General features: G+C 39.0%; 1 protein-coding gene across 6 annotated transcripts in view; it reads left to right on the top strand.

The window, feature by feature from the left end:
- The window catches only part of LOC114667020 (estrogen receptor beta-like), a 110777-nt gene that overhangs the window by 54159 nt on the left and 44176 nt on the right, over positions 1-12442 (top strand). For all 6 annotated transcript variants that reach the window (XM_028822094.2, XM_028822093.2, XM_051919964.1 and 3 more), the window contains 2 exons: positions 5406-5856; positions 6572-6738. In XM_028822094.2, the coding sequence (XP_028677927.1) occupies positions 5406-5856; positions 6572-6738 (618 nt within the window). The remainder of the gene's footprint in view (positions 1-5405; positions 5857-6571; positions 6739-12442) is intronic.

Genomic DNA, 12442 nt, shown 5'->3' with positions numbered 1-12442 from the left:
TATTGGAGTGTAAAGGTGTAGATGACGTACAAAGGATATCTTCACACACCACATTTGTAGTAAAGACGGCGTGTTGTCCTTGAATGAGTTTTCCTTGGTATGGAGTTATTAAAATCTTGACGTTAACGTCACATACATGCAGAACTCCTGAGAAGGCTACATACAGTTGTCCATGTCTAAATACAGGCTCAGAGAGGTAAAGGCCGACTCTGTCCATGGTCTGTCCTTGGGATTTGTTGATTAGGTATACGTTGTTTACTGTTAGTAATATGGATAATTGCACTCACTGTTAAAATTACCTATTTCCGTTAGTTGAACTCTTTCGTTTCTGAGCCGTGGCTCCTTCGCTTGCGGTGCATAGGCGCATGCACCATCCGTACTATCTCGTGTTTGACTATGCTGTGTTTTGTGGACGTTTGGGGACTCCGTACCTTCTCTGGTTTGACTGTGGGGTGGGACGCAGAAGCCTCTTCTGTTTGTGTTTTCTGTGAGTACTTATAGTGTTGTATTACTGTAATGTGATTCACATACGTTGTGGATTCCAGATCTTCGTGGCTTCTGTACTATCTCGAGTTTTTGCCTGAAATACATTGATGAATGTATGCAATATGTGCCTGCTTTGCTTGCGGCATTTCAGACGCGCGCTGTAGGCGTCTATGTACATTGTATTTGTTCATGCGGAGCTGTTTGGTTTTGGAACCGTTAGTAATTTAGCTATGGGCGCGTTGTTGCTTCATGTCCTATTCAGAAGCGCGTTGTAGGCGCCTGCACCTTTCGTACTTTCCTGCGCCTTCCGTACTATCTTTGTGGACCTTTGGGGCCTCCGCAGCCTCTTCCGTTTCATTCTGGGGTGCAGCACAGAATCCTCTTTTTGTGTGGCTGTGTCGTTAGTCGTTAGCTATGGGCGCGTTGTTGCTTCATTTCTCATTCACGTTAGTTGAGCTCTTTCGTTTTTGGGCCGTGACTCCTTCATTCGCGGTGGATAAGACTTCACTTGCGGTTTATGAGACGCGCGCTGTAGGCGCCTGCGCAGTATGTCTCATGGTCCCATCGCCGTGTACCTGCGTCCATCTCCGGTTTATTCTCAGTTAGTAATATGGATCTTCATGAATCTATACAGGCAGAACAGGGGGATTTCCATCGAGAGGCCAGTGGAAATATGGTAGTGATGGTACATAGAACAACTTCTGCTGGATTGCCTCTCAGAGAGAGTTTAAATGGTCCAGGAGAAGGAAAATCCAAACTGAGAGCATTAAAGAGTGGGAATTCAAAATGGCAAACCTATAGAGAGCAACACTGGGACAGTTCCAAAATATATGGAGGACCTTTATGGGGACATTTAAGGAGCAGAAGTGGAAAACGGGTCAGTTGATAAACCTTTTAACAAATCAGATAGGTGGGGTATGATACAAGCAATGGACAATATTAAACTGAGTAGGCTGATGATTGGGGATCCTGGAAGACAAATTGATATTCTTTCAAACAGTGTTCCATGACAAGGAAATGGAGTGGTGGCAGATCACATGGCCACATAAAATACCAGGGTAAGGGCTTCTAGGAGGGTTTACACAGTGCAGCAAAATAAAGTGGCAACTGGCCTCATCCAGTATTCCCTGCAATTTCCATTTTGTTTTATTTAACTCAATCCAAAATGCCAAATTGAAGATGTGCATTTTTTAACCAGTAATGCTTTACATGATCGCATGGGCCAAGTCAGACCAAGTTTTAGATCATCTATGCCATCTTCATTTTTGATCAAAGTCAGTAATGCTTTCCACTCATTTTGTCTGCAAGCAATAATCTGTTTTTGCTTATGCCTAACTTTGGTATTTACTGCAGCGCTTAAGTTTATTTTTTGGGGGTTTCACCTGCTTTAATGAAATGATTGAGTGCCTTCAAAGACCTACTGAACTTGCAATATGAAATGCCCTGATGTCTCTAATTAAAATGTCGTGTTCATTTAATGTGAGGTTTATTTCCTGGTATTTACTCACTAATCTAGTTCAGTTAGTCAGCAGCTTTTAACTTTTGAAACCAGTAATCTCAGTGGGGACATTCTGTGCCGGAGTGACAGAGTGACAACATGCCTCTTCATTCACGTCTGTAATTTAAATCTTAGTTTATCTGTTAAGCATCAAGCAGAGTATGCCCAATTTATCTTATCTAGGATATACCAGAGGAAATTAAAATATTTCCCATTATTGCACACCATAGAATTTTGACACCTATTTCTATTTCAAGAGTGAAGTTGGTAAGACGTCTGTTTGAATGACAGTGGACTTTTAATACCTAATGATTTTCATCTGTAGCTAGCAAGCAGGCACTAACCACTTTCTAAAGTTCAAAACAAGTAATTAGAAAGCAAATAGATCACAACATCAGGAAAACATGGGCACCGTAATTCAACCAGATGCACACTGCTGAATGAACACTAAAACATACCAACCAAGAAAGCTGTTAAAGTGTAGTCACTGACTACTTTGATGGAAGGACTTGTTGCAAAGCCATCCTACATTTGCTCCTTGCTGCCTAAAACAATATTGCAGGCTTTATCCCAAATTGTATTTGGAGTAAAATTTCACTGTGTACAAAAGATTTAATGCTTTCAAAGAACCCTAGCTTTCGTTAAAGTTATCACACTGAATGAGATACCCAACAACAGTCAAGTATCATCTTGTGTCTCTTGTATACTTTATATTATTCATATTGATATAAAAATTGGAAAGATTTCAATTCTTGTTAAGAAAATTAAACATCCATCTATCCATACATTTTCCAACCCGCTGAATCCAAACACAGGGTCACAGGGGTCTGCTGGAGCCAATCCCAGCCAACACAGGGCACAAGGCAGGAACCAATCCCAGGCAGGGTGCCAACCCACCGCAGGAAAATTAAACAAGTGATGTATAATATTGCATCATAAGTCACAATTTTCTCATGGCAGCGAGGAACCACAAAAACATACATTTTTAAACTTTGCTTGACAAAGTTTGGTTTGGCGGCCACAGTATTGTCTCATGCATAGTTTAGTGGCTTAAACTGGAGACAGGGAGCATTATGTTTTCATCACTCATCACAGGCTTCGTCAGATGTGAATCCATGTAGCTAGCTGCACAGCACCACTATTGGCATACATCACCACCCCACTTGGAGTTGAACTTGGAACCAACCAATTGCCGAAACATACCTTATGAGCAGTCAAAGTCAAGCCTTCATTGCCAGAACCTTTTTAACGTGAGTGACTATTAAGTAACTGGTGTACTTAGTCACTTGAGCCCTCCCACTTATGGAGCTCCTTAATAATGGCTCTTTATGTAAGATCCTGACACCTATGAGGAAGGTACAATGCCATGATGGTTTTGTAACCCATTAGGAAAAGGAATTGGATTGACTATGTAGTTAATCCTTTTCATTTGTTCCAAGCTTTGCAAATTCGTAGAAGTCTGGTAGTATGCACACCATCAAAGTCAGTCCTGACTTCAGTTTCTTCATTTGCATAAATATTTCCACAGAAATTGTAGATTCAAAAAACCATGCAAGACTGCAGTGTCGACATGTAAGCACTGAAAATACTAGTGTCCTCTTGTGGATTTTGAACTACAATAGAAGGCAGAAATTTGAAAAATACAGATTTCAACACAGGCTGTACAACAGACATCTCTAACCATTTCTGACCAAGGTCTATATGCTAATGATCATTATGCTGTACTTTCATTGGGAAGGACAGTTCTGTAGTTGTTAATGACCTGTAATGTGTCACACTTAGGGACTGTGAGGACCTGAATGTGCTTGGGTGGGTGAGTGTCGTAAATGGTATGTGGAAGTTGAGACCCTCTTTTGGACACCCCAGAAACCAGGCAGAAGGAAACTTCATCACAGAAATCTGTAATACTCTTTGAAGAGGGAGCCCTTTGTACAGCAGCTTGCACCAAAAGACTCTTGTCTCACTTTGTTTCCTTACAATTTATAGAAGTTCCTCTTTACATAGCAAAGCATTGGCATTTAATATGATTGGTTCTGTAATATAGCAGTGTACGTGACTATCAGCACACTCACCATCAGACAACACAGCTTCCAGCATAACTGGGTGTTATTCCTTAACAGTCAGCCTGTTATCTGTCAACAAGCTTTGTGCAACACTGTACTAAAGAGTAGCTGCAGTTATCAGGAAGTTACCAAGCAGCCTAAAAACCTTAATGGTTTATACTCGCAATTCAGACTCTACAGGCGCCAGTGGACAACAAAAGCTGTAGAAGGAAGTAAAGTATTCTTTTGAGAGGTAATACAGACTCTTTCCTTGTTTGATTTTTTCTGTGAAAAGTAATCATCTAACCCCAATTTTTATATAAATAGGGTTTTTTTAACTATATAGTCAACTGACAGAGGGGCAGAACTTGTTAGGCAAAAGTAACAAGTAAGAGAAAAAAAGTAAGACAAAAGAAAACCAATAGTAAAAGAAACTTAACTTTTCATTAACACTAGAATTACCAAAGCCTACCAAAACACTTGTAATCCCGGCCCACCTTAAATCCTTTTACACCTCTCCGGCAGTGTCTTTTGTGTTACAAATGTGTCAATCAACACAAGCAGCCTGCTATACCATCCCCCCCAGCGCCACAGAATGGCCAGAAAGTTCTCTCAGCTAAAAGTCTGTTTACCTGCATGTGAGTTGCCTAGAGTTGTATACGGTAAATAATAGATCGTTATTTGTAATACATGCATTTCATGTGTCTTCCGTGTCTACAACAATCTCTGTGAACATAACGTTAAAACAGAAACGTTTATCATGATTTTGGTAATAATTGGCAAAATGTAGACATGAAGTGCATAATGTGTGAAGCCTGAAGTCCAAATATCAAATAAACACTTTGACAAAAGGTACAAGTATAACAAAACAAGAATATAACTGCAGAAAAAGAACTCACGTTAGGGTGCGACATTGACACGTATTTAATACGACCGCTTTGGTGGTGCAGCGGTAAGAACTGCTGACTCCTAATCATGTTAGGATGTTCATGGTTCGATCCCGGATGCCTCTGTTTTGAGTAACCTTTAACCTTTGATCAACAGACTGGTACAAACAGATACGCATAAGGAATGTATATTTTAGACACTGTTGATGAATGACGATGCAGCTCGGAAATATTTCTGTTAGTAAGATTCATGCATTTGATGTGATCACTTGGGGTTTGAAATGGATTGTGGGAACTGTAGAGTTGTTGCAGCTGTTTCTTGAACATAGAAAGACTGAGTTCATTAAGATGACTTGCCATTGTCTGTGCTACACTTAAGATTTTCTAGCTTCACCTCTCACTGCACATGTAGAATGTTTTCCTACTTGTTTTTACTGTCTTCTAGTCACTAACCACATGTTTTGTTTTTGTTTTGTTTTTTTTTACCTCTAGAAAGAAGTTTACAAGATGGTATAGTGAGTGTATCTCCACAGAGTTCAAGAATGACTTCCTTACCCAAGAAAGAGGCTCAGGTTCGGCAGCTTGAAGTCATGAAGCCCCATTCCCCAGGCATGGACATGCAACTTACTGGTTGTGGGACACTGACTGCTCCCACCATGGAGTCCAAAGCTGTCTGTATTCCTTCACCTTACATGGACAGCACCCATGACTACAATGCACTGGCTTTCTATAGCCCAGCCATGCTTGGGTACAACAGTAACTCAAGCGGTCTCCCCAACAGTCCAGCAGTGCGCCAGACACTTAGCCCTTCAGTATTTTGGACCCAGCCAAATCACATTTCGTCCTTAGCTATTCACTGCCAACAAGCTTTGATGTATCCGGACTCCGAAAGGAGCCACTGGGGCGAGAGCCGGTCACGAGAGCTGATTCTTGCTGTGAACAGGTAGGACATCTGCCAAGAACTGAGAGTCATTCATAATAATATTATATATTTTATTTACAAACTTTGATACACATAGTATTTTTTATAAGTGATCACCTTCACAACCTTAACAAGAATATAATACAAAGCATTATTTAAATCACTCAAAAAATATTCTACCAGAACAAAATAATTGTAAATTGCACTTCTAGAGGTCATAATAGTGACTATGTTCCCTGTTCTCATGATGAACAACGATCAGGTGTGATCAGACACTTGTCTGGGATCTCTGAAATGCAAGCGACCTTCTGCACTTCCATGGGCCCCTTTTGTTGGCAGAGGGATGACTCCAAATTATTTACTTTACCACCTCTCATTTAGAAAGCTGGCATCAGCTTGGTAAGTGAAATGTGATGTCATTTCTCTTCCTTAGTTCTCTCTATAGCAGTCAATATAGGGCATTTTATGACATATTCATATTTTGTTCATACATGTACAAAAATGATAGTGTATTTGTCTAAGATCTTCGCCAAGTGCTTTCCCCCTACATTCCAAAAATGTATTACGGTTGGTTAATTTGACGACTATTTGGCGCAAGTGTGTTTCTGCCTAGCACCTTATGCTGCTGGGTTTTTGACTCTGGTTTTTGAAGACCTTGTGAAAAAAAATAGAAAATAAGATGTTTTTGTTCAGGCTTCTTCTCAAAAGTTTTCTTTATAAACCTCTGTCATTTCAGCAAAGAGAATAAGCAAAGGGAAGAAGATCCAGGTTTGCTGAAGAGCTTCCATGATTCCAAGCAGGACATGCATTACTGTGCAGTCTGCCATGACTTTGCTTCTGGCTATCACTATGGAGTCTGGTCATGTGAAGGTTGTAAGGCCTTCTTCAAACGCAGCATTCAAGGTACATCTTCCTCATTTCTATAGCATTTTTAACATAGGTATAATTATTTGCTTATTTGCAAAAGTTTGGCTCATTACTGTCATAACTTTGAGTTTCTACATTTAAAACACTGGTTGTCTGATGTATTTTGGGTTCAGTTTCTCAATGTGGAACATTATCCATTGAACTAATTTTAGCCTCTGCCAACAAGCATGTAGAAGTGTGTGTTCCTGTCATTTTCAGCCCTGATCTATCACCATCAGTAACACTCAATCTGCAAATAGCTCTGTAATTCATTTCTTCACAAATTAATAATATCTTAAACTTTTGGGGGAATAGTGTCTTTAAATACACTATGGTAATCAGGTGTAAAGTAGGTGATAAGAGTGGTGCTACTCCAAAAAAATTGCTGAACAAAGTGCCATCTGTTAGTAAAAATTTTAACATAAGTGTACCATATGTTAAAAATGGAAAATAAGGTGAAGTTACCATTAGCGCTATGTGTTAACAGATGTACAGAACAGCTTTCTAGTCCAAGGGCGGCCCTGGGTTCACATGTGAAAAAGGCTGACAGAACACAGTCTTTCCATTCTTAAAAAAGATATCATCTTGCAATAACAGCATAGCATTTATTATGTAGATCTACAGTTTCCATCGTGCCATTACTGTGATAGTGTTTGTGTCAGGATACTTAATGTGGACCTTTTTAAAATTCTTTTAAGACTCAGCATTTTAAATTTGTGGGGTAACTGGTAAAGATGATATTTCTAAGTGTGCCTGTGTGCTGGATGAGGAACCTTGTGAGTAGTCTTGACTTACATCAGCTTCTTTCTTAAGTGTTCAGTAGCACCTGAACACAAAATGGATTCTACTGCATTTATGTATGATCCACTTTGCACAGTTAGGTCATAAGTGTAAACTTAGTATACAGTACCACCATTAAGAGAATGAGCCATCACAAAAGGTGTTAGAAAGCTAACAAATACAGTATATGTAATTAATTCAAACACTCCTTCACTTTCTGTACACTTTTTTTGTTGTACATTTAATCTTAAGTGAATGCATTTTCCATTTTTGGCGATCAGTCCATTCTCAATAACCCATAAAGTGAAAACGTGTTTTCAGAAAGGTTTGCCAATTTATTAAAAATCAAACACTTTATTTATAAAAGTATTCAGATCCTTTGCTCTGGCACTCCAGATTGTCAAGTGCATCCTGCTGGCTTTAATTCTCCTTGAGATGTGCCTTGACCTTCATAGGAGTGGCAAATTGAATTTATTGGAATACATCATTTAGAAGGGCATGCACCTGTGTATATAAAGTCCCACAATTCACATTGCTTGTCAGGACAAAAAACCAAGCCATGAGTCCTAGAAGCTTTCTGTAGACCTCTGTGATAAAACTGTAGTAGGACATAGATCAGGGCAAGGGGATAAAACCATCTTGAAAGCGTTGAGTGTTCCCAGGAACACAGTGGCCTCATTAATTCTGAAATGGAAGAAGTTTGCAATCAGTAGGACTCTTCCTAGAGTCTTAGAAATCAAACTGAATAACTGAGCAAGAAGGGTCTTGGTCAGAGAGGTGACCTAGAATGCAATGGTCACTCTAAAAGAGTTGTAGAAGTTCTCTGCTGAGATGAAGAACCCTGACCCTGTCGGAAATACAGCCATCTCAGCAGCACTCCATCAATCAGACAGAAGCCACTCTTGAGTAAAAGGCAAATGACAGTCCACTGGATGTTTGTTAAATGGCATTTAAGGACTTTAATAGCCCAAGGAAAAGGATTCTTTGATCTCTTGATTCAAAAATTTAACTCTTTTGGGACAACTCCATGCTGTATATCTGGTGAAAGCCAGGCACTACTTATTACCTGCCAGGCACTACTTATTACCTGCCATCCATACAGTGAAGCGTGGTGGTGGCTGCATCATGCTATGGGGGTACTTCTCATCAGCAGGGACAGGGAGCCTGGTCGTAATTGAGAGAAAGATGAAAGCAACTCAATACAGAGAGGTCGTTGAAGAAAAACTGCTCAAGAGTGTATGCAACCTCAGACTAGAGCAACAGATCAACTTTCAGCACGACAATGACCTGAAGCATAAAACCATTACAGGGTGAACAAATGAGTAGTCTGGATGCCCAGGAATACCAATTTTTAATTCTTGACAACCAAAAAACAGACTTGCAAATCTCAGTAGACTATCAGATGTTTTTGGATCAATGGTCCATGCAATATTTCTTAATTACAAAACAATTTAATAAAAATAAAACACCAAATTCTTTCTGTATGATCTTACCATTGGTGTCACTTTTCAGGACAGCTGCATTTAGTGTTCCTGATTGCTGTAACCCCCATCTAATGCCTGTGAGGGCAACACAGCAAAAATCAAATCAAATGTGGTGTCATGGCCTAAGATTTTGCTGCACACTGTGCCTGGAATTTTTTCTAACTACATAGTAGTATGGGCACCTTTTTTGGTCTTGTTTGTTTCAGGAGATGGACATCTGAGACGGAATTTCGTTAGCAGCGGTGCTATTTTACTTTTTTTTTTTTTTACCATCATCCTGAAGTATCCTGTATTTACTGAACCTGAGGGGCTTTAATTAAAGTAGATGCAAGTACTGTATATACAAGCATGTTTTAATTACAATTATAATTATATATTTTTTTCTTCCCAATGGGGACTGTTTAACATCATACCCTTGGTTTATTGTATTAGGAGTCTTTCAGGACTGTTTGAAATAATATTCTAGGTTTATAGTATTTATAGAATTGATGGTATTTGGACTGTATTGCCAATAGATAGCTCTACTTTAATCCTTCTGCAGCACTGCTAGGGTGCTTGTTTTGTTTTGGACGTGCTCTGTCTGTAGTGTTAGAGGACTAGGACTTAGTGAGGTGTGTGTGGTCTAGCATCACAACGTGGGGAGGCAAAATATGAGGGGCTGGGGAGAGAGAGAAAAAGAGCAAGATATTTCTAATCTAGTAAGTGCCAACCCAGCAATAGGCTTCATAGCAATAACTCCTGACAAAATTGGAAATTAAGGTTAAAGCTATCTTATGTAATAATGTACTACCTTAATTTAAGACTACAAAATGTCAACAAAAGTTCAGAAGCAATGCCTCTATGACCAAACAGTGAATGTTGTGAGCTGGAATGTCAAAGGTCTCAATCACAAAATAAAGAGAAAGAAAGTATTCTCTCACCTAACAGTTCTAAACACCAAGATAGTATTTTTACAGGAGACTCACTTATTAAGCAAGGATCACTTTTGGTTGCAAAGAGATTGGACTGGCAAATATTCCACTCCAGCTATACAAAGAAAACTAGAGATGTGGGAATCTTAATTCATTATTTCATTTGTAGTATCTGATTCTGAAGGGCGACGTATGGTTGTTATGGGTCATTTATTTCATTGTGAAGTGATTTTTATAAGTATCTACACACCCAATGTAGATGATAGAGACTTCATCCAAAACATATTTCCATCCATTCCTAATGCAAACACTCATAAAATTATAATGGCTGGAGACTTTGTGTTTTTTCTTCTTCGGTACCATTTACAAGTGAAAGGAATTGTAATTACAAGCAGCATTATAATAAAAATAAATAGAAGAGGACATCAAATACCGTGAAATCTTTTTTAGCAAATTAAATAAGGAGGCTATTCCACAAAGTAGCAGTGACTGCAGGGAGGTAACAGCATCACAACAAGTCAGAGAATGTACTGTACTGTATGCAGAGAACATCGAGAACCCACATATAAAAGAGGATCTTTGTTTTCAAGTAAAACTAATTTTAAGATTGAAAAGGTGAGAAAGCACAGTAACTTTAGGCTGTTTACTATACTGATCAGTCTGCAATATCAAACAAATGCTGATGTAGTGCTTTGTCATTTCATGAAATTTACAACTTGGAAATAAAATGCACGATATAATACAATACAACTGAGTACAACTATAGATTATGCTAATTACTAAATACTGAACAGGTACACATATAAATGCAAATTTGTTAAAACACATGAAAAACAATTTAGAAACTGATGAAACATAAACCAACAATATCAGTCCGTTAATTAATTGACGAACAATGCCCAGTTGACAATGGTGGACATTAAAATCATACAAGAGAGAATCAAAAACAAAGTCACATTCCTGGAGACATCAGCAAACTGGTCGCCTGCTCCAGAGTCATCTGTAGTGGAGTCTGTGCTGACTGTCCAATCTGATAAGAAAGTCTTTCCATCTGATGATACTAACACCCCTTTATCGGAGGTGACTTTTCCATATGCAGGAGAGCAGCTAAGCAGTTAAGTTGTGGCACCAAGTGCCGTATATATGGCTAATCAGCAGCTCTAGTCAGGGTATGCTAGAATAAAGTTGTGAGTCTTCAGCCAGGAGTTAAAACCTGAGACTGAAGGGGCATCTCTTACATTAGCAGGCAGATCATTCCATAGCTTCGGGGGTGCTGTATCTAAAAACTGATACAGCAGGAAACTTTTTTTAATTGAAGGGACTTGTGACTGCTGAGAAATTGTCCCGAAATATTCAGCAGCCTTTTGATCACATGTGATGGCTTGAGTGTTCTAACAATGCTCTTGTCACTAATTTTTAAGTGCTCAGCCTTAGGAAATGGACAATAGCATTTTGTAATCAAAGGGCAATGCTCCATTACAAACAGATCTTGCCTTATGCAGTCAGAGAGAGGAGTCTTATGAAAAAAACAGGATGTTCACCATTAACCAATATGTACTCTGGGCTCCTAACAAATATAATGGACTGTACTGTTAACTCAAACACTGCAGAACATGAACATGTTTTTTCAGGCCTAAACCTCATCTCTACTAACATGAGGACCTCCTTAAAGGTCAAAGCATGAAAAATTTAGCGCAACCTTATACATAGATCACTGGCTATAGTCAACTAAAGGTATACGACACTGTAAAGGATACACTGATGATGTTTTTGACAAAGTAATTGGTGGGGTCTAAATCAGGTCTGTAAACAAAATCTGAGGATACAATATTATGCAGTATTTCAGTTAATTTCTGATAAAATAATTTTGTGTACATTGGAAAATGACCACGCAGCTACATGACACAGTCCCTTAAATATCCTCTGTTTACTTGACTATTGTCTATTGTCCACAATGTTGATTGTGTTTATGTTGTGGTATAAGAGTGGTAGGCACTTGTGTACAACAAAACTTTACAAATAAACATTGCTATAAAAACTTGCAGGTCACCCTCCATCTCGTATGTAACGCGGGGCTAGCAGAAAGCATACCAGGACTGCAAGGTTAGCAAAGCTGGTAGCTCAGCAGACTCCCATATGCATTTATAATTTGTCCTCCTCTGCAAAACAACACTGGAGTGGCTTTGGGACACGTCTTTGGGTTGTCCAGCCAAAGCCCAGTACTAAACCATATAGAACATTGAGGAGAGACCTGAAGTTAGCAGTTTACAGACACTTTCCATCCAATCTAATGGAACCTGTGTGGATCTGCCAGGAAGAGTGGAATAAACTGGCCAAATCCAGGTATGCTAAGCTTGTAGGGACTTACCCAGGAAGACTCAAAGCTGGAATTGGTGCCAAAGAGGCTTCTACAAAGTAATTAATTAAGGGAATGAATACTGATGTTAAGGATAGATTTCAGTTGTTGAGTTTTAATAAGTTTGCAAACTTTTCTGAAAATATATTTGTCATTTTGGGTTCTTAAAT

Source organism: Erpetoichthys calabaricus, chromosome 16 (genome assembly GCF_900747795.2).
Source record: "Erpetoichthys calabaricus chromosome 16, fErpCal1.3, whole genome shotgun sequence".
NCBI lineage: Eukaryota > Metazoa > Chordata > Cladistia > Polypteriformes > Polypteridae > Erpetoichthys > Erpetoichthys calabaricus.
The sequence above is the reverse complement of the archived record's forward strand: the minus strand, read 5'-3'. Positions and strand labels throughout refer to the sequence as shown.